At 45.3% G+C, this 27285-nt stretch overlaps 2 protein-coding genes across 2 annotated transcripts in view; one reads left to right on the top strand and one right to left on the bottom strand.

The window, feature by feature from the left end:
• ABHD2 (abhydrolase domain containing 2, acylglycerol lipase) overlaps positions 1-6348 on the top strand; it is a 39343-nt gene extending 32995 nt beyond the window's left edge. Inside the window, exon 11 of the mRNA XM_028705577.2 lies at positions 431-6348. Coding sequence (XP_028561410.1) covers positions 431-624 — 194 coding nt within the window. The 3' untranslated portion in view covers positions 625-6348. The remainder of the gene's footprint in view (positions 1-430) is intronic.
• A 3640-nt stretch (positions 6349-9988) lies between these two features.
• On the bottom strand, positions 9989-26234 carry RLBP1 (retinaldehyde binding protein 1). The gene is made up of 8 exons (XM_028706848.2): positions 25929-26234; positions 24378-24417; positions 22478-22606; positions 19723-19927; positions 16751-16929; positions 14920-15078; positions 12352-12462; positions 9989-10737 (listed from the first exon to the last, which is right to left on the bottom strand). The coding sequence occupies exons 2-8, from the start codon at positions 24387-24389 to the stop codon at positions 10579-10581; spliced, it is 954 nt and encodes a 317-aa protein (XP_028562681.1). The 5' UTR covers positions 24390-24417; positions 25929-26234; the 3' UTR covers positions 9989-10578.
• Between the last annotated feature and the right edge of the window lie 1051 nt (positions 26235-27285).

Raw genomic sequence — 27285 nt, 5'->3', positions numbered from 1 at the left:
TGGCCTAAACCACAGAGCCTGGGGCTTGCCAATCAGAAGGTCGGTGGTTCGAATCCCCGCAACGGGGTGAGCTCCCATTGCTCAGTCCCTGCTCCTGCCAACCTAGCAGTTCGAAAGCACGTCAAAGTGGAAGTAGATAAATAAGTACCGCTCCGGCAGAAAGGTAAACGGCATTTCCGTGCGCTGCTCTGGTTCGCCAGAAGCGGTTTGGTCATGCTGGCCACATGACCCGGAAGCTGTACGCTGGCTTCCTCGGCCAGTAAAGCGAGATGAACGCCGCAACCCCAGAGTCGTCTGTGACTGGACCTAACGGTCAGGGGTCCCTTTACCTTTTATACCTTAAACCTGAGGTTTTACTGGACAAAGTACTGTATTTTGGTAAGATGCAGATCCTGTTGAGTTCTAAACTTGTGTTTTTTCACTCTTGCAGAAAAGCGGGAGAATGTCATGTTTGTTTTGCCATTGCATGGAGGTCACCTGGGTTTTTTTGAGGGTGCAGTACTCTTTCCTGAACCCCTCACCTGGATGGATAAGCTTGTGGTCCAATATGCCAATGCCATCTGTCAGTGGGAGAAGAATAAATCACAATGCTCCGATACGGAACAATCATCTGGCCAAGAATAAACAGTTCCAAAGACTTCAGGTTGTTTCACCTTTAATCCCCATCTTCTGGAACTCTTAATCTCTTCTGCTTTTCCAGACCTAACTTCTGAACACGTTGAACTTGGGCATTGACCATAGTGTTTCATGCCAAAGTAGAGCTACGGCCGGAGAGGCTAATGACTGGCACTGAGCAAGTTTGGAGTATATTTGATCATTTGCAGTACAGTTGTGTATTGGAAGAACTGATGCACTGTATTGGTGGGTTGCCATCTATAGCTTGCTTCAAGGTTCTGAAACAAGTGCAACGAAAGAACATTTTTGAAATTAGCAAGAAGTTTTGATGCTCTTGACCATCTGTCCACACTTTCACTGATAGAAACTGAAACAAAAAAACCCACTTCTGGTTTTTGCAAAACTTGTCTAGCAGTCAGTGATGTGCGTTAGGAGTTACAGTCTGTTTGTGGTTGCATTTTTTCCCTCCCCACCTGGGGGGAGACATCTATATCTATCTGTAGAGGAAATCAGTCGTAGTTCGCTCTGCAAGTCATCGGAAAGGCTGTCCATAAAACAAGGGGAAAGCTGAAAGAATTTTGAGTTTCCGGAATTGCATCCCTTTGAGAAGGGGGTGGGAGGGGGCTTGCCCTTTCTGATTAATGCACTTCGAGGGTTTAGATTGCTTTGAAAGTGTTTGATGTGTAATCAGCACTACAGTTGCTCCAGAATTCTGGAGTGATGGCTGGGTGTGTACAGTCACATTTTGCTTTTTGTTGAGACTTGGCTCAAAGATGGCTTCTGGGTTGATCAGTCCAGTGGATTCCCTGTTGTGTTACTACTCGAGACTAAACAAGTAGCCTTGTGATACTTGCCTTTTCTAGTATAAGGAATTTTTATTTTGACACAAGACATTTGTGTGCTCTTAACCCAGGCCTTTTAATACGGTCTCCGAATGGAAGCCACTTGCTATCAGTTTGTAGGTGGCCCTTTTTTTGTGTTTTGTTTTCTAGAGTACTTCTTAGCAAATCTATATGTATACTCTTAGGAACTTTTTGTGTGTGTGAAAGAGAGAATATAATATCCATCTATGCTTTTTTTTGTCTTTTTTTTTTTTTTTTTGTCTTGCCCACATTTCATGTCTGCTAGGGAAGAACATAATAGATAAATCAATTAAATCCCCAGACTTCTAAAGCGTTGAACTGGCTATTTTCAGTCAGTATGCCTTGCCTTAGAGGAGATGGAGATTTGGTGTCTACAATATTGAAATGCTTAAAAGGAAAAAAAAAGTTCTGTATCTAATGCATCTACAGTTACTAGGTTATATAGGACAATCTGAGGAGTCCAGTGTTCTGACTTGTCTTTCAGAGCAAAGACATCAACAGAAAATTGGTGAATGATGCATTAGGCTGAGTTACAGTAAAAATGTTTTTTTTTTACTGCCATATAATAAAGAGACATATTTCTTCACTGAGCTACAGAGTTTCCACCCTGGAAGAAAAATATTCAGCCATATATGTATTAATAAGATTTTTTTAAAATCTGATATTTAGATTACTTTTCTATTAAGACAGTGGAACATTGTAGTAAGACACTGCTTCCCTTCAGAATTGTCAGCTCACTGTTGCCTCCTTGTGGTCCCTTTCACCTCTTTTTGCAGGAGTTCTCATGCACCCCATTTTCCATAACAGTTTGCACTTTATTGTTTAAACCTTTTTGATTTTGTTTCTCAAGGCACTTTAATTATAGTGTGATTTTTTTTTTTAACATGGATAGGAATCCTTTCTGAACTTGGATGCTTCATAGAACATATCCTGGAGCAGCTTTGAAATTCAGAAAGGTTGAGTTTTCGGGGGTTATTCTATCTCTTCTGGTTTTATTTATTGAGCAATAATTAGCTACTGTAGCAGAGGTGCATTTCTCACATCAGGAATGAAAACTCCTTCAGCCTTAGTTCAGCAACCTTGACATGTCTGGCAAGCTGTGTAGAACTCAAGTTCTACCCCCTCAAATCTGAGGGAGTGACCAAGCCTAGCAAGACATGATTTGGCCAGTGCTTATGGCTCTTTCCTTTTCCTCAAAGAGTTGGCTCTCCATTCTTTTTCAGCCTATTTGTATGTTATTCTTTGGAATTTTCTTCTGTATCCATAAACTGCCAAAATCCTACGTAAACCCTAGTGTGCGGATGAAATTATAGGTGCATAAGCAGTGCAGGTCACTATCTAGAGTCTCCTTTCTGTTTGAGTGGAAGTAGATGTTGAAATCATTTTTAGTTACTGCAAATATATATTGGAAGTGAATGTAGCTTCTTTACCCCCACTTAAAATTTAGAAAGTTAGCTATGAGAGTGTCTGTTTCACATCAGTCTCCACAATATTAGTTTTTTCCTCTTTAGTGTGCAGCTGTTTTGCCAAAAAGAGTTTGCCTAGCAGCACATAAGCATAGAAGCTCCTCTAGACCTGCCACTGAGAGCCATCTTTCTCATCTGCCCCACTTCTGGTTTCTCTTTTGATCATATAAATCTCATCTGCCCCACTTCTTAACAAATAGGTACTAAATAGCGGAATTTAACACTACCATTGACTTCTACCCAAGTAAGACATTTTTGATGCATTTAAAAGGGAAACTGCATTTTTCACAAAGGAAAGGCTTTTATTACCTTCTCCTGCTTGAAGGTGGATGTGAGGATGCAATTATTTGTAAAGGGCCCTTCAGCTATGGAACTAGTTTTGCACCTGAACAGGAAGATGAGTTGATGCCTGCTTTTGATGGCACTCCAGTGTTCATATTTAGGCATTCTTAAGCTTCAGTACTCAGGGATCACATGGCAATGCACCTATGTAATACAGCCTTTTCAAAGAAGATCACTTCAGTGGTTAAAATTCTTTTAAATGGAGGAGAGCATGAACCACTCTTGTCTAAAACCATCAAACCCTTGAAAATCATTAGCGCTCTTGTGAAATGTTAGAAGGGATCCCTTCCCCCCCCCCCCACACACACACCAAAATGTGGAGCTGTTAGAGTCTTTAGTTCTCACTAACATGGCCATATAGAAATTTGGAAACCTATTTTGCCCCAGAACACTGCCAGTGAGACCATAAAATTTAGGTTCTCAGTCTGCTTGATAGACACACTTGGGGATACACTTAATGCTCCCCACCCCCCAGAAAAAAAAACCCCAGTAGGGGAAAGAACGAGTTAACTTGATCCAACAGGAGGAAGTGGCTTTACAAATTCCATTTTAAAAATATATGTGATTCTGACTTTCAGTTAGTATTTTCCAGTAAATCTGTGATTCTGCTGTAATGCAAATGCATCTCCCTGCTTGTCAGTAGGCTAGACTTCAGCCCCCCCCCCGAAAGATATTACAAACAAACAAAAATAAGGAAGCATCCAGTACACTAACATTTCTTCCATCCCATTATTTTTGCCAGTAAATTTGATCTTGGTGATGCTTTCTGTGTTACGATTTGCTGTTTGTAACTGTGCACAGGAGCTCACCAGATCTTGTTACTTAAAAAAAAACAAAAAAAAAAAACAGCACACCACTTCAGACCTTTCTGTTTGAGGTGATCTGTTGCATTCAATTGGTTTGCCACGTGGTAAGAGCTGCCATGTTCAATTATTTTCAAATCAGATTTCATCAGATGAAAGCATAAAGCAGCTCTTCACTGATAACATCTGCAGCTTTCTGTAAGCTGTGCATCTATTTCAACATTCATATCTTCACTGTTTTGTTGATGCCTGCACTAAAGTGGCCTGGTTGTGGCTGAAATGTTTGTATTCCGGATATTCATGGACTCTTAAGGTTGGGCACCTTTTTAAGATTGGCTCCGGTCTTTTTGTGAAGGCTTACATTACTAGGTAGCAGGCCATGTTTACAACTCTCTCTTTTTTTGTCCCAGACTCATGCTGAAAGTGTTTGGTCTATTCTTTTCTAAAAGGGCATGCCCTACATTCAGTTATACAGAGGTTAGCAGTTTTCTTCCAATTGTATTGTCATTGGCCTTTGAGTTTTCTGCCAGAATAGAAACTTCCAACTCCCTGTCTGGGGACTCTTATCATAGGAAAGCATCTCTACAAGGAGAGGTCCAGGTGTGTATCACTGAGTAGTCTTGACAAGAGTAATAATAGCCAACAAGATGGTTGTAAAGTATCTGAAACACACCACCGGCCCCCTCCCATATATCAGTTGCCTAAGCAATCCTCCTTAGCTACATGTTATGCGGACCTCTTAGTCGCACACCAGGCACACTTATTGCCAGTGAGGGCGAAAAGTAGCCTGCTGGTAGTGTACTGAGCAAGGTCTCCATTGAAAAGGGGTGGTGGGTGCCATGCAACGCTGCTGGAGTTTTGTGGCCTTCGTACTATTCTAACATCTTGTTTCGCTGTCTCCACATGTTCCTTATCTGGAATTGTTTTCTTTTTAAAATCTCCTTTGCCTTGAAGCGCCTCTGGTTTGGTTGCTTGACAAAATGAGATGAAATCAGCCGGGTGGAATGCGGGGGCAGTGGGATCTTTCCCCCCCTTTTTTAATCAAAAACTGTACTGTATCTCATTGAAGCATCTGGTGTTCTGTTCTTTTTGCTGGTTACATTAAAGGGCACAACCATGAAAGGGCAGCATTTATAAAGCTGGAACTGAGAATTGGTATTCCCCCCCCCCCCGCTTTTTTCCATTTTGCAACCAGAGCAACCATCCCTATTTCCTCCGTGCAAGACATTTCCTCGGTTTCTGGGACCACCAACCTTCCAGCACTTTTGCTGGTTCAAATCCTTGTAGAGTAAGCCATTGTTTCAAAATTCCTGAGATGGGGATTCACTGTTTTTCAGCTTTTTTTTTTTTTTTTTTTGCAACTCGCAGGAGTTATTATTTTGCTATATGCAGCAGAATCTCTGCTTGTACCAAGCAGCCTTTTCCAGAATTGAAGTAGGTTCAGTTCCAGATCAATGGCTGGTAAAAAGCCTATGCAGACATCATGGCTTAATTTGTGTGGCTGTTTTGTACTGGGAACCTCAAGAACTTAATCTGCCATTGAGATTCATCAGTGTAGTGTGTTAGAATCTGTGAGTCTGTCCATTCAAGTTATTTCATCACAGCTATTTCAACTGCATTTGAAAGTAAATTTGATTTTGCATTTGATTCGTTCTGACAGCCTTTCACCTTATTTAAGAAAGCACAACTTTAAAAGATAAACACCCCATTTTTCTCCTGAACACACAGAGGAATATCCGAACACCTCAGGAAGCTAGACCTGTACCTGTGCGCTCTTTGATTTCTGTCACTGCAGCTGCCTTATCGGAGTGAGTTGAGTGTTGTTTTTTTTAGGGTTTTGTTTTTTTTTAAAGAAAATGTCTCTTGAACCTCAGTTTTTTCTTTTTTTCTTTTTTGGTAATTTTTGCTTCCAGACAGACATTTTGGAAAACATCACTTTCACATTCCTAATTCCTTTGGAAACAAAAATGCTGCCCTGAACAGGTTTCATGTGTGTAAGTGACTCTCATGGTTGCTGGTTCCTTTCTTGTCTCTTAGGAACCAGTTGCTGCTGAGATGAAAATTTGCAACTAGCAATGCAATTTTTCTAAATCTGCTAACGTTTCAAGTTATTAAAAGTGTGTCCTTGATCTTTTTTTCTTAATTTTTTTTTGTTCTGTGTGTGATAAACAGAGTCATGCGGAACAGAGTAATTTTGTTACATTTGATTCAATGGAATTTCTTTACTTAAAAAAATAAAGAACTTATTTGAGTTCGGAACACGTTGTTTTGTCTGTCATTGATTTCAACTAGCATTGTTGTTTAGTCGTTTAGTCGTGTCCGACTCTTCGTGACCCCATGGACCAAAGCACGCCTGCCTCCTTCAACTAGCATAGGAGGTACAAAATGGAAGTGATATTATGACATCTATTCAGGGTGGATTGATTTTAAATCATAATTTTAAACCAGCAAGGGGGCGGGGAAACTGATCTGCAAGGAAATCTGACTACTAAACCAAGTTTAGTTTACAGCAAAGTAGAGTATTAGTTACAGTTTCATTCCTATAACCAGGCCTTGAAGCTCTTTGTCACACAGTATACAGTGGTACCTTGGTTTAAGAACAGCTTAGTTTATGAACAACTTGGATTAAGAACGCTGCAAACCAGGAAGTTGGTGTTTTGGTTTGTGAACTTTGCCTTGGAGTAAGAACATGTTTCACTTCCTGTTGAGTGTGCTCCATTTGTAAAATGAGTCCCCCGCTGCTATGGGAAAGATCACCTTGGTTTAAGAACGCTTTGGTTTAAGAACGAACTTGCAGAACGGATTAAGTTCGTAAACCAAGGTACCACTGTACATCGGGCATGCTTTCCTTAAATAGATAGATAGCAATGAAAATCCCATACATGCTCTTTCTACAAGCAGCTTCCATAATATTTGTGAGGTTGGGTGTGAGAATTTAGGAACCTGTGCACTGGACAAGTCTTCTTTCCACAGTTGCTCATTTCTGCTTTTCTGTGCCTTGGCTAGCCCCAACCCTTGCAGAACCAGCAGCAAAAAAAAATGACTGCTATGTGTCAGTGATTAGCATTTTCCTTTTATTTGCCACTTGGTTTTTGTGAGGATTGAACTGGCCAAAGCACAGCAAAAGAGAAAAATCTGGGAGTCACTGGGCAGACTAGAACGGTTTGTTTCCATCTAACAAAAATGAAAATGTCTGTGCACGGCACAGCAGATAAGGTAAGTATACATATTTTGAGAAATAATCACATTGATTCTTCATTTACATGGAAAAGCCTCTTAACTCGCAATGTATCTAGTGGAAGCATTGCTACCCCTACAGTTAATCTTTGAACTGAGTCAACTGTACTGCTAACATGCTTATATCCAGATTTAATATTAACCTAGTTATTTAAGAGAAAGAGACCTGGGGGGAGGAAGTAGCAGCATTGCAGAGATGGACAATGATGCAGTTCACAAATTGATCTGAAATAACCATCCAGATTTGGAGCTGATAGCTTCTAGTCAACAACACACAACAAACTGGCTTTTTGTACTGCAACCTACTTAAGCCCCCAGAAATTCTAGGAACCAAGCTGTATATGACCCACAAAATCATGTGCTGCTCTTGGTGGGCTCTGTCACAGCAGACTGCAGGTCTGCATTGCTTACTCTAAATTCCCCGCATTTGGGAAAACATCAAGTCAAAGGTAGTGGTGCAGCTGGAACTCCTTTCTATAACTTGCTGATTTTTATGATCCAGGGTGAGATGCTTATTCCGTATACTAGTTTTAAGGGTGGTGGAGTGATGGATGCTTCTCTTATTTCTTTGGGAAACCTTAACCTGACTTAACATGGGTGAATTCATCAGGAAGAGTGGCAGAGGGACACTTGATTCCATCCACATCCCTTGCTCCACCTAAGTCATATTAATGCCTCTGGGTAGGGTGAGATTGTGATGCTGAAGTCGGCAGCTCAACCAGCTTCCACTCCACTCTGAAAGACCCCTGTCTTCTCTGCAGCATCAGAGTAGATATCCTGTTTGGCTTGAGTGGGAGCCAGTGGTCTAATGAATGCACCTCTTGTAGGCTTCTTCGGAGCTTTTTCTGTTTCAGAGGGACCCTTGCTGGTTTGCTTTACAAATCAAACAGTCCTGGTATTTATCTCTAGGAAGAGGAAGACGAGAGAGGTGGGGAATGCTGTAGATCTAATTTCATAGAACAAGGAAGAGAACCTACTTCTCTTTGGGTAAGCATGTCTGCTTTCCAGCACTGCTGGTGCCTCTTGCCTTAATGAGCAAAAAGGGGAGTATGTATGAAGCAAGAATGAATGAAATTGGTCAACTGATCATATCACTACATACCCTCATCTGAAATTTAGTATTCAGAGAATACAGCGGGTCAGTGTGCAGTAAAAATGAAAAATCTGGCTGAGGCAACAGTAAACCTTGCCACAGATTTGTTGCTGGGCGCCTGTGACATGCGTACGATGTGCACCAACCCACCCCGACTTGGGTGCAAGACAGCGCCTCTGGGGCCTTGGAAACCAGCATGGAGGACCAACAAAGACTATGGAAATGAAGAAGTAAAACAAGATGGGGAAACTTTTTTCCAACCTGAGGATTACATTTTCTTCTGGGCAACCTTCTGGGGCCCACATGCCATTGGTGGTCAGGGCCAGAGGTAAAAATGGGCAAAGCAATGAATGAATTTCCTTTATACCATAGACTAGTTTCTAAACACATTCCCCTTTGGCCTCATCCAGGCAAGCAAGAAGCATTTTCAGAGTTCAAGGATATGTTCCAGCCAGGCAAAAACCCTCAGGGAAGATGCAAAGCAGGGCTGTTGAGGGCTGTGGCTGGTGAGAGTCTTAAGAGCCAGATACAGAGGCCTGAAAGGTTGTATTTTGGCCCTCAAGCCTCTGGACCTCCATATCTAAAGTAAATCAAACTCGTGATTGCGGGGGGGGGGGGATAACTTTGTGGATGTCTTTTCTAGGAAGAAGAAGAGTTTGGATTTGATATCCCGCTTTATCACTACCCTAAGGAGTCTCAAAGCAGCTAACAATCTCCTTTCCCTTCCTCCCCCACAACAAACACTCTGTGAGGTGAGTGGGGCTGAGAGACGTCAAAGAAGTGTGACTAGCCCAAGGTCACCCAGCAGCTGCATGTGGAGGAGCGGAGACGCGAACCCAGTTCACCAGATTACGAGTCTATCGCTCTTAACCACTACACCACACTGGCCTGGAGCGTTTTCTGATGGTGAAGCCACTTCATTGTCTCCACAAACCTCAAAGCACATTCATTGATACAATTTCCAATGAGCTATTTCTGGGTCTTTTGCTAAAGTTGCTTTCAAAATGTTGAAGACATATGTTGAAGGCATGTCTCCTCTCCCAGTGGCTGCCATTTCCCCTCTTTCACCTTTTGCCCAGGAGTGATAGAGAGGGATCTCTGTGTGTGTGTGTGTGTGTGTGTGTGTGTGTGTGTGTGTGCGTGCTGTGATTCGAGGAAGTGCAGAAAACTGTCGGAATGTGGGATCACCCACAGAATCCAGCTTCCTAAGAATTTAAGCTTTTAATTCCTTAAAACAACAGCTTTTTTAGGAGCATACACTTGAACATTTTGATCAGTGCCTTCTGAAATCTTTGAAGCCGGAGGAATTGCACATTAGGATTTCTAGTGGTTGGAGTATGGGGCCTTAATGCCATGTATAGGTCATGGCATGGTTGTTAGGAACACAAAGCATGTAAACTAACACAAATTTACTGAAAAAATTCTGCAAAAAATTCTGCCGTAAGTAATTCTCACAGGCCACACAACCGGGTTTCTCAGAGAATTTTGGTTTCTCCAAAGCACAGAGAAACTCAACAAATGTTGCTTTTTGTGACTCACAAATGAAGAAAAACACCCTTGCTGCTGCTGTTTTTGTTTTTTTTATTCAGTATTGAAAACAGTCCTTGGCTTGTGTGCTGCTGCAGTAATGGACTGTGGCTGTGCCATTTGCACTGCCTTTGTAACAGCTTTGTCTGTTTCCTCTTTCCTTAGCCACTTGCCCCCCAAATCCAGCGACACCTGGGCTCTAAAATACATAGCTATATGTGGGTGCCCACTTTCTCCCCACCATTATAGGGCAAGCCAGTAAATCTATGAAGGCACATTTCAACTACTTGACTACCTGAGTGCTTGGTCAACAAAGCTTGTACTGCCTCATCTAGAATGTCCCCACCACAGACCATCTCTCTTTCTCCTTCCTTCCCCCTCTCTTTCATTCCGCTTGCTTGTTTTTCCTGGGTGGGGTGAGGTAATAAAAGGAAAAAGGATTATTCTTGAGAGAAATGGCAGGGGACTTTTCATTGCTCTACTGCCATCTGGTGACAAAGAATGAGAGAGAGTGGCAAAGCAATGTACACCCAGATTTTATGGCCACGACAGATCTTTCAACCAATGCTACGTTTAACAGGATGGCTGGGGGACAACTCTGCGCCCTATCTTCTATGCCAAGATGCTGCTATTTAAAGAGCTGTGTCTTCAGCATCAGGTCGGGTCCCAAAAAGCAGCTCCGCGGTGACTTTGCCGTCGTATTTGGGCAGATTACCCCCAAAATCTGCTGGCAGGATATCGGCATCGATCTCTCGGTAGAAGGTGTCGAGTTCATCGCCATGCACAAACACCTGAGTGCAAAAAGGAAGGCAGAAAGGTTGAGCTGAGAGATGCTGTGTAACTGGGGCCAGAGTTCAGCTATTTGAGCTATTATATCATATATAACGGGACACGGGTGGCGCTGTGGGTTAAACCACAGAGCCTAGGACTTGCTGATCAGAAGGTCGGCGGTTCGAATCCCCGCAACGGGGTGAGCTCCCGTTGCTCGGTTCCTGCTCCTGCCAACCTAGCAGTTCAAAAGCACGTCAAAGTGCAAGTAGATAAATAGGTACTGCTCCAGCAGGAAAGTAAATGGCGTTTCCGTGCGCTGCTCTGGTTTGCCAGAAGCGGCTTAGTCCTGCTGGCCATATGACCCGGAAGCTGTATGCCGGCTCCCTCAGCCAATAAAGCGAGATGAGCCACGATTGGACCTAATGGTCAGGGGTCCCTTTACTTTACTTATGATATATAATGACTTGAAATATATGTTTCAAATAACCTTGGCTAAAAAAACAACAACCTGAAGCTTTCCTTTTAGGAATTATAGGTGCCGAAATCCCAAGGGAGCAGAAAAGACTATGTAAGCGACCACAGCTGCGCAGGTGTTATTGGCCCAGAGATGGAAAGAAGATAAAGTCTTCTACCAGAGAAGAATGGCAGATGAAGTTGATGGACTATGCCAAAATGGCTAAAATGATCGGAAAAATCAGGAAGACCAAAATTTTAATAAGGAATGGGGGAAATTCATAACTTATCTTAAGGACCATTGTAAACAGCTAAAATCGTTAGCAGGATTGGAATACCACTTGTAGCTTAATGGTGAATTTTGGACACAATGGAGAGGTAAAAGATTTGGATCATCATAAAAGATGCAGGAGGAAATGATTAATAATAGGACCCACAAAGGGGAGGAGGGAAGTCCAAGAGATTCATTGGAATCTTGTTTTTATGTTCCATGTTCAATATATGACTAAAATTTTAATCTGAAAAACCAAATGAAGTATGTATGTATGTATGTATGTATGTATGTATGTATGTATATGTAAAAAATAGATTCTCAGCTATCATTTCAAAAGTGAAACATGTTTCTAGCCCATATGACTGAGTGGCTGGATATAATATCAACAAGTGATGCAAAATCGTAACACCAGGCGTTTGCTACCCTTGCAAGCAGCAGCTACGTGTGGGGAAACCTTTGGCCCTCCAGATGTTGCTGTACTACAGCTCCCATCATCCCTGACCATTGACCGTGCTAGCTGGGGCTGATAGGAGTTGCAGGCAGTGTGGCGTAGCAGTTAGCGTATCAGGCTAGAATGTGGGAGACCAGGGTTCAAATCCCCACTGGGCCATGATGCTCCCTGGGCCTAACTTAGATAACAAGGTGGTTGTGGGGATTAAATGAGGGGAAGAACCATGTACACCACCTTTTACTCGTGGAGAAACATGTGAGATACGAAAGTTGTTGTTTAATCAATAATAGATCAGCAGCATCTGCAGGGCCAAAAGGTCTCCACGCCTGCAATTCCTGGCAGAAGATGCCCAATCCCAGTAACATCTCATTTCTGCCCTGGCATGCTTGCATTCCTTGACTGACAATGCTGTATTCGTCTTCTCATTGCTCCTTACCCTTCTGCGGCATCACTCACCCTTTCCAGCAGTTTGTTTTTCAGGAACGGTTTCACCACGTTGTAGGTTGTGGTGAAGTACCACGGCTGGTGGATGAAGTGGACGGCCTTGAAACGAGCTGGGAAAGAATCCTAGGGATTTCCAAAAAGAGCACATGGTTAAGGCAGCCAGCCGCAAAAAAAGAATAATACAGTGGTACCTCTGGTTGCAAACGGGATCCATTCCGAAGGCCCGCTCGCAACATGGGCAGAACACAACCTGCGTCTGCCCGTGCAGCGATTTGCCGCTTCTGCGCATGCGCGTGACGTCATTTTGAGCGTCTGCGCATGCGCGAGCAGCGAAACCTGGAAGTAACCCTTTCCGGTACTTCCGGGTCGCCGCAGGACGCAACCTGAAAACACGCAACCTGAAGCAAACATAACATGAGGTATGACTGTAGTGCAAAGGTGAGACACAGCAGCTAGGCAGAGGGGACTTTTATTGCTTCAAAAGCCTGATTTCTGCTTTTTGGATGGGTGGAGGAAGAGAAGCAGTTCCCCTAATCCACCACTTGAGGGTTGTGCTCCTTGTATGGATATAAAGGGCACTTTGTGTCCAGGGGCCAAATACAGTGGTACCTCGGGTTACATACGCTTCAGGTTACACACTCCATTATCCCCGAAGTAGTGCTTCAGGATAAGAACAGAAATCGTGCTCCGGCGGCGCGGCGGCAGCAGGAAGCCCCATTAGCTAAAGTGGTGCTTCAGGTTAAGAACAGTTTCAGGTTAAGAACAGACCTCCAGAACGAATTAAGTACTTAACCCGAAGTACCACTGTACTCCATCCAGCGTTTTGGACTCTTTGGACAGTCAACCCCCTCACTCGAGCACTTTCCCCCCTGGCTTGAATTTGTCTCTGAACTGTGATAATGGCTGTGTAGACACCACGAATTTAAAGCACATTTTCCCACCAAGGAATCCTGGGGACAAGTTTTACTATGGGTGCTGGCAACTGTAGCTCTGTGAGGGGTAAAACTACAGTCCCAGGATTCTTGGTGGAAGGTGTACTTCTAATCTCTGGTCTGTACACAGGCAACATCTCTTGCTTGATGGGATATAGGGTGGAAACGGGAAGGGTGTCAACTGTTGGGGGGCTGGGATGATCGTTCACTTCTTTCCGCAATGATTTTCCTCGCCTTATCTGACCCTCCTTTGCTCAAGAAGCAGCCACGCCAAGTCACGCGGCACAGCTGCAACTCCCCGCTTGGCGCCCATCCACAGGATCGTGCCCTTCCCCAGGCCGCTCAGAGAGACACTGGCCAGGTGAGGCTCCAACCAGGTATACCTGGGGAGCACTGAGCATCTAGTGCTCTCGTGCCTCTGGCCTTGTTTACCACTGGCATGGAGTCCCTGGGAGGTTTCCCATAATAGGATGCAGCACATGGGTTCAAAAAGCACCACCACCAGTATAGGACATAGGAAGATATGTTCCTTTGACCGTGCTCTAGATGCCTCTACCTTCTCCTTAACAGGAACTGTTCACTATCGCGTTCCTGGCTTTTTAGTTCATTCTTTTAGCCAGATCTGGATGCTTTCCTGTTACAGATCTCTTCTCCCACCTGAAATTTAGCCAAAGGGCCAAATCGCACCATCACGCTCATCAGATTGATAAGTGATGACTTGCATGGGGCCGTGAAGGACCATAACCCTTTCTCTCCAGCACCTCAACTGTTCCTGTGAATGTTTCTGGTTGTGGCTACATCATCTTTTTGTTCCCGTTCCGAGCACCAATAAGCAGCAGACTTTCATCACTCAGGTGCCTACATGCCTAGATAGAGGAAGCACCGTATTTTTCGTTCTATAAGTCACACTTTTCCCCCTCCAAAAATTAAGGGGAAATGTGTGTGCGTCTTATGGAGCGAATGCGGGCTCCATGGCTTCAGCAAAAGCAACGCGAAGCCTCTGAAGCACAGGAGGAATGCTCCCGCCGTGCTCCAGAGTCTTCGCGTTGCTTTCGCTGAAGCCTGGAGAGCGAGAGGGGTCGGTGCGCACTGATCCCTCTTGCTCTCCTGGCTTTGCTTTGCTGGAGAGGCACTGCGCAGCTTTCCCTCTCTGCACAGCGCCCCTTCAGAGAAGCGGGAGGAGAAATGGAAGGGGCTCCGTTTCTCCTGCCGCTTCGCTGAAGGGGCACTGTGCAGAGAGGGAGAGAATTTTTTCCCCTTGTTCTCCCCCTCTAGAACTAGGAGCGTCCTATGGTTGGGTGTGTCCTATAGAGCGAAAAATACGGTAATTCGTAGGCGAAAGGACTTTGGCTGCAGTGGCAAGCTGGCGAGAAGAAAATTGCTGCCACCTGAATGTGTTTTGCATGGGGGAATATACTGTACAGGGGCAAGGCTGTAGATTGGACAAGAGTCCAAATCAGTAGAAGGCAGCTTCCTATGTTTCTACAAAGGAACTGTCCAGGGTTGGTTGACATCATTGATGACACACAATGGTCATGTGATATGCTGCTTGCCCCCTGTTTCTAGGAATGCCTCTTGCATAACCGGTAATCTATGGGATCCAGGTTGTCTTCACTGCTTTCTAGGGAGGGCAATAAGGCAGACTCACCTGCAGCATGTCCACCATTTTCTTCAGTTCAGATGGTTTAATGCCAGAGGCCTGCTGCATGGTGAACCCATTAAAGTTCTCAATGATGCAGAAGCCATTGATTTGCGTCTCCTCGTTCTCTAGCAGCTTCTCTAGGATCACACAGTAGGCGCGAAGAATCTGGATCAAAACACATGGGGACAGGAGCTTATGTCTAGAACTCTGGCCAAGTTGATGGATTTCCTTTCTCCCATGCCTTGGGAAACAGGCAACCTTTCTGTACAATGCTGCTGAAGTCAGTATTTATTTTGTTAATTAAATTTCTATGCCTCCGAGGATCACAGGGCAGTTTACAATAGAAAAACACACACAAAAAAACCAACAACAACATAGTAACAAACAAAAACAATACCCCCCCCAAGCCCAAAATGGTGTTCCACCTTGCAGAATGCAGAGCCAATGTGGAGAAACTTTGACCCTCCAGTTGGGGGCAGAGTTCAGCTATCTGAGATTCTCAGCTTTCATTTAAAAAGCTAAGTATGTTTCTAGCCCATATGACTGAGTGGTTGGGATATCTAACCTTAAAAACAGTCAACAACTGATGCAAAAGCATCACACTAGGAGTTTGCAACCCCTGCAAGCAGCAGCCAGGTGTGAGAAACCTTTAGCCCTCCAGATGTTGCTGAATTTAGCACTTGCATCGTCCCAGCCATTGGCCATGCTTGGTGGTGCTGTTGAGAATTCAGCAACATCTAGAGGACCAAAGGTTCCCCATGCCTGTCCCTGAAGAAGCACCTGAAGCACCTTGATGAGAAGCAGTAGCTTGCAGCAGGAATGGGGAATGTTCTTGTATCGACGGTTGTTTTCCCTTGGGGATAATCTTTCAGGAGCATCCTTGCACTAGCGAGAGGTGCTCCCTCCTTGTCTAGTCAGTCACCAGAGGCAAGGCAGACTGCCCTTGCTAGAGGGCTGAAATAGTTGCAGGAGGGCTTCCACCACCACCACCTTCCATTGCTCCAAGAGTCAGATTCTAACACAAAAAGAAAATAGTCCTGCACAGATATGAAGCACCTATCACATCAGGCCATTGTTCACTACCAAGCATCCCATACCAGGAGGTGGGTCAAATATACAAGAAAAGAATGAGACATTCTGGTGTCTTATTTAGTTGCTGTGTATGCTTGTACAAACTTCCACACTTGACTCTCCAGGTGCCATTGAACTCCCAACTCACATCAGCTCCAACGAGCATGGCTAGTGGTCAGGGATGGTGGGAGATGCAGTCCAGGGGTGGAGAACCTCAGACCTGGGGCCAGTTGTGGCCCTCTGGATTTCTCTTTCTGGCCCATGGAACTCTGCAAAGGCCACACCCATCACTAACCCACCACTGGCCCCACTTCCACCCCACCACTGGCCCTTGGAAGGTTGGCTAGAAGGGAATGTGCCCCTCGCGGTGGAAAAGGTCCCCCACTCGCTATTGTAGCTCAGTAACATACGGAGGCCACAAGTTAGAAGAAGAAGAAGTTTGGATTTGATATCCTGCCTTTCACTCCCTTTAAGGAGTCTCAAAGCAGCTAACATTCTCCTTTCCCTTCCTCCCCCACAACAAACACTCTGTGAGGTGATTGGGGCTGAGAGACTTCAGAGAAGTGTGACTGGCCCAAGGTCACCCAGCAGCTGCATGTGGAGGAGCGGAGACGCGAACCCGGTTCCCCAGATTACGAGACTACCGCTCTTAACCACTACACCACACTGGCTCTCAGTTACCCATCCCAGTGGTAAGCGTTGGTAGTTTAATAGTGGGGGGAGCACAAGTGCTTGCAGTGTAGGACCTCTGCTCAGAGATGCTCACCTCATCAAAGGTGATCTCTTCGTAATCCCAGTTCTCAATGTTGAACAGCAGCACCACCCGTCCATACTTGTCCCTGTTGGCCAAGATGCCTGGGTAGCCAGCCTCAATGGTGCTGCGCACAGCCTCGGGAGTCAGGTTTTCGAAGAGCTCTGGATACTGCTGGCGGAAGTTGACATAACCTGGTGTGAGGGGGAAGAAAGATGGAAATGCTGAGCATGGGAGGAGAGACTGAAGCATGGAGCTAGATTAGGAATGGGTGAAGCTCCTGAGGTTTTATTATCTGGCTGGGTTTCGCCAGGCACTCTGAGTGGTTTCCAGCTTGTATTAAAACATAATAAAACATAATTAAAAAATCATCCGCAGCTAGCATTGTCAGGGATGATGGAAGTGGCAGTCTAGCAACATCTGGAGGCCCACTGGTTCGCCGTCCTTGCACATGTGCCCCACCCTTGCAAGGAGGCTATGTGCTTAAATGGTGGGGCTATCAGGGCAGAACTTCAGGGCAGAAGCTCAGGACCCCACTCGGCAGAAGGAGGAGGGTCAGCTAACATAGCAGTGATGTCTCGTCACATATTGAGGTAAGTAATGAAACCAGGCAAAGATCTCAGAGGAAGGTCAGTCGCTTGGTGGGAATGTGTCTGCTTTGCCTGCAGAAGGTTACAGGTTCAATGCTCGACATCTCCTGGTAGGTCTGAGAAAGAACCCTGGAGAGCTGCTGCCAGTCAGGGTAGACTAGGGTGAGGGAAACTGGAAGTTTTGCAGTCAAAACTAACAATGCATATTTTTGCTAGTTAGCACATGAAGGGGTTAAGACCATAGAGCTGTGTTGCTGATAGGCAGACTCAGACCATAGAAACGTAATTGGTAGAGAATGCTCTGTGTGATGTCATTAACACTCCTCTCCTGGGAGGGAAGGAGCAAATAAGTATTTCCTGATCCTTTCCCCTCCCCCTCTCTCTTCAACCAGCCATGGGAGCAACCGTCTCTCCACATGTTCTTGTATCAGGCACATGCCTGAAGTGGTTTTGGCTGTAAATACAAGTATTTTACTTGCATTAGTTTTTACTGCTGTTGCTGATTGACTGTGAGTAAACTATACATTTTAAAATTGCTTTTCAGTCTGGAGCCTATTTCTTTGATAAACAGGGAAACAAAAGGGGGACATCAGCCTAACGACTAATTCCTGTGCTTCCAATTAAACTTGCTCAGATGGGAGTTATAAACTCTGCTGAGAGGGCTTTCTCTCGTGGGAGTATCTGCAAAAGCCCTGTATTTTGAAAAAAGGTTTGCAGTCCCATTTTCTCTTTGTCTCAACCCACACACACGGGGCCTGCAGAGGGATAAAAGATAGTTAATGCATCCCCTCACCTACCTAATAAAACCCATCAGTAACCACTGCGTTCCTGATATTGTTGGACTCCATCTCCCATCAGCCCAACATGGCCCATGATCAGTGATGAAGGGATCTGTAATCCAACATTGAGGGATGGGGAGGACAGGTTCCCCATTCCTGGTGCAGACAGTACTGAGCTAGATGGGCCAAACATATCACTCAGTACAAGGCAGCTTCTGATAAGCCCACTCCCACTGCCCCCCCCCCCATAATATCATGAAGTGCAAACTCTGGAATTGCCTAAGTCTTCCACAGTACTTGGGACGCGGGTGGTGCTGTGGGTTAAACCACAGAGCCTAGGACTTGCCGATCAGAAAGTTGGATGTTCAAATCCCCGCAATGGGGTGAGCACCCGTTGCTCAGTCCCAGCTCCTGCCAACCTAGCAGTTCGAAAGCACGTCAAAGTGCAAGTAGATAAATAGGTACCGCTCCGGCGGGAAGGTAAACAGCGTTTCCGTGCACTGCTCTGGTTCGCCAGAAGCGGCTTAGTCATGCTGGCCACATGACCTGGAAGCTGTACGCTGGCTCTCTCGGCCAATAAAGTGAGATGAGCGCCGCAACCCCAGAGTCGGCCATGACTGGACCTAATGGTCAGGGGTCCCTTTACCTTTACCTTTTACCACAGTACTTAAAACCTGTTGCTTCAGGACTCAGGAACCTAACTGGGTTTATTTATTTTTTCATTCCCCACCTGCCCATCTACTTTCCTTCTCAGTAAAAACTAAATCATTCTGCCTCCTTATTTTTCTCATGCCTGTTTACTAACATCAACCCAGATTTCCATTCTGCAGGGGGCAGGAATAGCAGGGGTAGTAACTTGTTTCGCTTGTTTCCTGTTAAGAGCCATCAGGCGTGAAATGAGGAAGCGTAGCTTGGGGTGGTTAAATAAAAACGGGCAAAAATCCTTCTCTTGTTCTTCATCTCCGTCGCTAGTTTTGTTAATTACTGCCCTGTTGCATAAACAAAGGGAGCTCTGAAATAGAGCCAAGCAAATATTTTTCTTCTTCTGCAGCATAATCTCTCCAGTTTACCAGAGTCCAGGACAATGCCAGTAAAATCCCTCTCAGAGAGAGAAGGGGGGGGGGGGACACAATATAAGGTAACAATACACAGTGGAAGCACCCAAATGGAGAAAAACCTCTTCCTACAACCTAACTTTGGGTTTTGCTGGCAATTAAACGTGTTGCCCTCTCACTCCTCCTCTTTTCTTTTTAATAGGCTAGATAAATACAGTGGTACCTCAGGTTAAGTACTTAATTCGTTCCGGAGGTCCGTACTTAACCTGAAACTGTTCTTAACCTGAAGCACCACTTTAGCTAATGGGGCCTCCCGCTGCTGCTGCTGCGCCGCCGGAGCCCGATTTCTGTTCTCATCCTGAAGCAAAGTTCTTAACCTGAAGCACTATTTCTGGGTTAGAGGAGTCTGTAACCTGAAGCGTATGTAACCTGAAGTGTACGTAACCTGAGGTACCACTGTAAGCCAATATCACCCGCCCACTCCCTATGCTACCCTAAGGAAGGGTGACTACAGCATACCAACAAAATTTGACTGGTTCTGTTTGCGTGCCCAGAATCCCCACCTTTAATCAGATCATAAGCCCTGCTGATGTCAAATTTACGGGCTCGGATGAAACGCAGGAAGAAAGCATCATCCTTTCCTTTCACTTTCTCAGCCACCACCTTGCAGATGTCCTCTCCTCCTTTGGCTTTCTCCTGCACCAGTTCCCGCAGCTCTTTCACAGCCAGCTCACGCTTCTCCAGGGTCTCGTTCAGTTCGTCCTTGGCCTGTGGAGGAGAAGAGAATCTGGACAGTGTCTCAAAGGTAGATGATGTCACTGGAATGGGACAATACCTGCTTTCCCTTCTCTCCCAGGCAAAATAGCACTTGTGTGCTCATATTCAAGGAAATGTTCTCCTAAACAGAAACATGTTTGCTAGCTGTGACTATTGGTCTCATGATACTGTATCTGGCATGGCCCTCAGTGCTCAGCCAGTAATTTTTCTTGCCCTAATGCTGGGAACGTCAAACTTCCTTCCATCGCTGAGCCCTATTCTATATCAACTTGTCTTCTAAGCAACACCAGAACATCTGCCATACAAGCCTAGAACACAGCAAAGGATTCTGGCCTATGTTGTTAATATTTCTGTGGAGTGTCGGCCAGGTCTGTTGACTATCACCATTGCCCCCTAAAACTAGAGTATATATAGAACAACACACCTAGCATTCCACTTGTGGTTGTACTATTCAGGAAGAAAATTGGTGGCAGTGAACTAAAATGGCTTTTGTCTGCTATTGCTAGGCAACTCACTGAGGAGCCACCAAAGGAAATACTTTTGCAGACAACTGTCCCAATGTATTTTGGCATACCAAGCAGTAAAATAGCAAGGAATGTCCAGCCCAGCTCACTTTAATTAGTTTTCACTGTAGAATCCAAGTGCTGTCATTTCACATAGCTAGTATGAACAAAATCATATCATTTTCTGGATATTAAGTGGGCTGGTTCACAGATCCTATATTGAGCAGCAGGTTAAACTAAAAGGCCTCCAAGATACCACATATCTCAAAACTTCTATGGGCATTCCAAAAAATTCCATTAATTAAAAATGACCCATTATATATACCCACAGTTGCCACTGGTATGGAAGAAAGGGCATTCACAAGGTAAAGGTAAAGACCCCTGGATGGTTAAGTCCAGTCAAAGGCAACTATGGAGTGAGGTGCTCATCTCTGCTTTCAGGTTGAGGGAGCCGCCATTTGTCCGCAGACAGCTTTTCTGGAGCATGTGGACAGCATGACTAAACCACTTCTGGCACATGGAACACTGTGACGAGTGCCAGAGTGCATGGAAACGCCGTTTACCTTCCCGCCGCAGTGGTACCCATTTATCTAATTGCACTGGTGTGCTTTCGAACTGCTAGGATGGCAGAAGCTGGGACAGAGCAATGGGAGCTCACTCCTTCACGGGGATTTGAACTTCCGATCGGCAAGCCCAAGAGGCTCAGTGGTTTAGAACACAGTGCCACCCGCGTCCCCAATGAAGGAGACTATAATGTGATTGATAGCACTTCCACCAAATAAGTATATTGACCCTTACATATGCCTACAGGACTCCCGTGAAGGCTATATAAATTATGTTGGTATACAGATTCAAATCATTTCAGGCCCTGTGCATTATATTTATTGTCAAACGATCAATGTGAGCTTAGAAAAATATCTTCCAAAAATACCTTCCAATCAGCAATATGAGCTTGGAAAAATATCTTCCAAAAATACTTTCTGATCAGCAAGCCCAAGAGGTTCAGTTGTTTAGACCACAGCGCCACCCACGTCCCTGGCATTCACAAATAATCCCTTGGCAACCTCAAAAGTAAGGTGAGTGTGACCAAAAAAACCATGCACTGAGCGCCCTGAACGCTTCCTCTCCATTTGATCATTTTCATAACGCAATTTATTTTCTCATTAATTGATGGAGAATGGTAAAAATGCAAGAGTGGGATTTTCAGCACAGCAGTAGGAAACCCTGAGAAAGACATGGCTTTGGTCTGACCTAACAGGACTTATGCTCTTAATTAGCGACTTCTGCCTTTGATACAATTGTATGTAGGAAATTAAACAATGGGCACATTGCAGCCCTTTGATGATTCTTGCATAAAGCAGCCACCACACTGGGCCTCCCTGTAGGGTTGTCTCTGCCTCTACATCAATGTCAGCATCAAACCTGGAGCGCCATTTTTCCAACCTTCTCCTTTAGCTCTTTGTGCTTTTCAAGGGAGAACAAGGTAACCGCCGTAACAACTGTTAGGACTGCCAGTGATGGACCTGGGCTGTGGTTCATCTCTGTGGCTCAGAGCCTAGCAGAAGCCCTGGTGGACCCAGGACCCAGGACGCATGTGTGTCTGTGTGTGTTCCCCTTTGTCTTCCCCCCTGCTATGACCCTCTGGTCTCCACTGAATGTTACATGACATGAACAGAGGCGTACTGGTTAAATTGCAGTGGAACAGCCATGCAAAACAAGGGCAAACTTCAAAGAAGGGTCCCTGATACAGGCCTTGAAGGATTCTTAGCAAACCCTGTTGGCAGGGAGACGAGGCATAAAAATTCAGTTTCTGTTTTCTCAGGAAGGTAAGGCAACAGTCTCACGATGGACCACAGCTCATCTTGACATCACTAAAACCTCTTGTTCTCTCTCACACACAGAGCTACGTGAGTAGTTAGTTTTTGAAAGGTTAATTAGCCACGTTGAGCTCCATGAACAGGCCACCCTCTGGAATCATCAACAGCTCTCAGTCCCTGGTCTTTGGCCTTCCCTCTCCACCCCACCCAGCGATGCTCACCTTTTGCAAGGTATAGTCAGGGATTTTCTCACACTTCCCAAAGACGCGGCCATGGTCCTTGGTGGTCAGCCTCTCGAGTTTGGAACGCAAGGCTTGCTCCTCCTCAGAAACGATCCTGAATGTGCCAGTCTAGGGGTGAAAGCACAAGGGGGAAATGAACTCCTGACTTAAAACATCCCCATCATGTCAACTGCTCATGCAAGAACTGACAAAACTTGCATAATACTTGGCACCCTATGTAAAAAATATTGACTCTAAAAGGAGAAGAACTGTGAATATTTTTGCAGCAGGGTCCTTACAGGTATCTCAATAATAATAATAATAATAATAATAATAATAATAATAATAATAATAATAAATAAATAAATATTTGTACCCTGCCCATCTGATTGGGTTTCCCCAGCCATTCTGGGCAGCTTCCAGCATATACAAAAACTATCAAAACATTTAACATTAAAAACTTCCCTATACAGGGCTGCCTTCAGATGTCTTCTAAAGGTGGACCCAATCAGCATGAAGGGATTTTTTTCACCACTGTACACCTAAAGCAGAGCATTTAGGAACTGAAAACATAGTGTTTTCTCTTTCCAGAGTTTGGTGCCCAAGTTCTGTTACGTACAATCGAACTTCATGGAAAACACAGCGTAAGACACTCAGAAAGAAGATAGTGGAGCAGTCCAAATCTTTTTTGTCCATGTACACACACAGAAAATTATCACTTTATCTGAAAGGCAACTCGTGGAGATTTGCAATGATCGTTGCAAGGCATCCTTAATTACTATTATTGTACAATATTACTATATAAACTTAGAAGGTTGCATAATGTTTGAAGGGGTGTGACTGTCAGGGAGATGGCTTTAACTATCATGACCCTGCGTGACTGAATTTGCCACTACACTACTGGCTGTAGATCAGTGGCAAAGTGCGTACTTTGCATCTAGAAGGTTTCGGGCTCAATCCGGGGACTGGTGGCAGGGTGACAATGAGTGGTCAGAGGAAGAAGAGGGAGCAGACTGGGAGGAGGAGGTGTCAGAAGTAGAAGAGGTAACAGGGTTTAGTGAGCAGGGGAAATCTGTGGCAGATAGAAGTACAGAATTGGAAGCAGGGGTGGATGCAGAGAGGAGGGAGGCCAAGAGGCAGAGATGAGTCAGGCTGGGTGTCTTCTCCTCCTGCTGTGACAAGCTCCCCTGCCCCCTTGTCTTCCAGGATTAGAAGAGGTGTGAAGAGGGAGGAGCAGAGACAGGCACATCGGTGGAGTCTCAGATTGCTTGGGAAAGACCTGAGGAAGGTAGAGATTTAGGTAACTGCCTCATAGGGGCAAAACCCACTGAGAAGAGTCGCTGTCCTCATTAGGCCTGGCATTCCTGGGCAGGTCTTATTTCTTCTGAATCACTTACTCCGTGTGATTTATTCCTGATACCTGCTCCTGACATTATGCATCTTAGAGGCAGAGCTCCCCAATTGCCTGTTACTGTTCATCTACCTTTTCATTTCATCTGGGCTGAAGCAAGACAGAAGCAGGTGTTTATTGTGGGCTCAACGCTGCTCACAAATGTAAGGTTTTTGCAGTGTGCCCACGCAATGGCATCGGCATAAAAAGGCCAGTCCAGATTTGCCCTATCCATGGAATATCTTTCCATTGCTTTGGATGGGCTAAGATGCTTTGGAAGGGCTTTCCCCCAAAACTGCAGCATATAAATATTCAACAACATTTTCTCATGGTAGGTAGCTTCCTGGATGCAGCCACTATTTGTCCCCTGTGGCAAAGCCAAAGTGACATTGTCATCAGCGCTGGTCTCAGCATTGGTAGCGGCCTGAGGGTGTAGAAGACTGATGCTAGCCCTGCTGAGAATCAGGAAAAGGGAACAAATGGAATGGAACAAGCAGGATCTGTACTCACCACTGAAGTCATGTTGCCGTTTTCCTAATCCACGCAACCACTGAAAAGAGAGAATGAGGATGGTCAGGCTAACATCACCAGGAGGCAACACACTGACACCTGTTGTAGTTCACTCTCTGGTTCAGAGAGATCTGACAACTTTCCGCAGCTGAGGAGCCTTCAGAATCCCAAGTCCTCCTTGAAGGTTCTAGAGGAGACCTAGTGAGACTGTCACCCCCGCAGGAAGTCCCAGCCTCTTCTCATTACCAGGAACTTAATTTTCAGATAACATTGCTGGGCCGCCTCCTTTAATTATGTCTTATACTTATACAGTCCCCAAAGTTTACTTTCTCTCTTAGGTTGCTAAAGGCTTCCAGCTGCTAGCCTTTGTTGATTGTGGAACATCCCAGTTATATGGCTTTTACCACTCCTCCTGTTTGTTTGAGTCTTTATCTACTGATAAGGGTGGGGCCAACATCCCTGTCCTGTGCACACGTCAGCTAATGTCCTGATTGCCTTTGTTTATCCTTGGCCATGATGGGTACAGAGACAGCTGAAGACTAGCTAGCAGGACCAGTAGTCAGGGATGATGGGACATACAGGAAGTCCTATTAAACTTGGTGGCAGTAAACATGCATTGGAACTGGCTTTTTTTGCCTTATTTCAGTGCCAGCGCAATATGCAGAAGGTCTTGGGTCCACTCCCTGACATCTCCAGTTAGCAAGGGATGGGAGAGATCAATTTCTGCCCTGGAGAGCAGCTGCCTGTCAGACTTGGCAGTGAAGGGCCAGATGAACAAAGGATATGCCCTGGCATAATGCAGCTTTTAAGTTCCTGTGTTCATAGATAGGTTTGCTACATATGAGACTACATGAACAGGCTGCCGGTAACTTGTTACACAAGATTGTGCAATCTCTTGCACCACGAGTTTCTGCTAGTGCAACTGTTGCACTGGAGAGATAGCACAGGACAGGATAGTACACACCCCGGAAATGATCTCTTTCAGCTTCTGCCTTCTGGAAGAAGGTATAGGGTTATAAAGGTCAGGACTAGCCGCCTGAGAAACAGTTTCTACACAAATGCAATTCTGGTTCTAAACACAGCATAAGGAATCTCTATAGTATATTGTATTTTAAAATGGGGTTTCAGAGTTTTTAGGGGGTTTTGAATGTTTTATGTAGTTTTTCAGTTTCATTGTTCTGTATGGGACAATGACAATAAAGATATCGTATCGTATTGATTCCTCCGTTGTGCAACACTGAAACTCGTCCATCTGCTAGCTCAGCAGGCCTGGACACAGCTCACAGAGTTCGAACGGGTACATAGCGGTTGTCTAGTCCAACCCCATGCAATGCCGAATCTGCAATATAGGGTTCCAAGCAGAGCATCCCTGACATGTAGACATCTAGTCCTTGCTGAAACACATCCAGTTGTTTTTAACGACTGGGCTGCGTTTGCTGTGATTTGAAGCAGTATTAAACCTGCAGCACCTATACTCTCCCAACCAACAGTAACAAGAAGGGTTGCAGCGGCAGAATCTAAGCTGAAAAAAAAGAATCTCGAAATACTCACCAGGGAGGTGAAACACTTCCAAGAAGGTCAGTGTGCAATCCAGGCAGAATCACCGTAGTGAATAAATTGAACATGCAACAGGCAGCAAAGAATCGAGAAAAGGCTGAAGTGCAACAAGAGGAAACCCAGGCAAAAGCTTTGTAGAGTCACCGGGCTGGGATTAGACCATCACAAGGCATCGCTCGCAAGAGCTCTCTAATTAGGTCAGCACAAACCAGGCGAGGGACCCCATTAAAAAATTACAAAAGGCCGGCGAGGAGGGGGCGGGGGAGAGAGAGAGAGCAAGTGGTCTTGGCTCACAGAAGTTCATGGCGGGGAGGCTGGCAGCATTCTGGGGCCGATTAGCCAAGTATAAAAGCTTCTTATTGTATAACTGGGCCACACTCATTAGTGTAACATGCAGGGTGGAAGGAAGGGCTTTGGGGGACATTGCAGAGGGAGGGAGGGAAGGAGGGAAGGAGGGAAGAGGGTCCATAACTTCAGCAGGGAGGGGCTGTAGCTCAGGAGCAGAGCACATGTTTTGCATGCAGAAGGTCGCAGGTTCAATCCCTGGCATCGCTAGTTAAGCAAAAGTGGGAAAGGCTTCTGCTTTGGAGAGCCAATGTCCGCCAGGATGTCCACCAGTCTAGATGGACAAATATAGGCCCCATCTACACAATATGTTTAAAGTAGCATCATGCCACTTAAAAAAGTCATGGCTTCCCCCAGAGCAGCCTGGGAGCTGTATAGTGGAGTAGGACAGCTGGCGGGGGATCACATCTGGCAACCAATGTGCCCCTTTGGTTTCAGATAGTACATGGGTAGACGAGCCTTTTTAAATTGGTATGACGCTGCTTTAAGTGTACAGTGCAGATGAGGTCTTATTTAAGGTAAAGGGACCCCTGACCATTAGGTCCAGTCATGGCCGACTCTGGGGTTGCGGCGCTCATCTCGCTTTATTGGCTGAGGGAGCCGGCGTACAACTTCCGGGTCATGTGGCCAGCTTGACTAAGCCACTTCTGGCGAACCAGAGCAGTGCATGGAAACGCCGTTTACCTTCCCGCCGGAGCGGTACCTATTTATCTACTTGCACTTTGACGTGCTTTCTAACTGCTAGGTTGGCAGGAGCAGGGACCAAGCAACAGGAGCTCACCCCATCGTGGGGATTCAAACTGCCGACCTTCTGATTGGCAAGTCCTAGGCTCTGTGGTTTAACCCACAGTGCCACGGTCTTATTTAGGGCAAGTTAAAAAGCCGTTCTCTGATGTACATTTAAACAATAGGTTGCATCCAGTGCCAGCCCTACTGTGAGGAACCAGAACTGATGGATTCATTCATCCCTAGTGTAGCAGCAGACCATGCTGAAATTCCCTCTTCT

The sequence above is a fragment of the Podarcis muralis genome, chromosome 14 (assembly GCF_964188315.1).
Source record: "Podarcis muralis chromosome 14, rPodMur119.hap1.1, whole genome shotgun sequence".
NCBI classification, from domain to species: domain Eukaryota; kingdom Metazoa; phylum Chordata; class Lepidosauria; order Squamata; family Lacertidae; genus Podarcis; species Podarcis muralis.
This window is presented reverse-complemented; position numbering and strand designations above follow the sequence as displayed.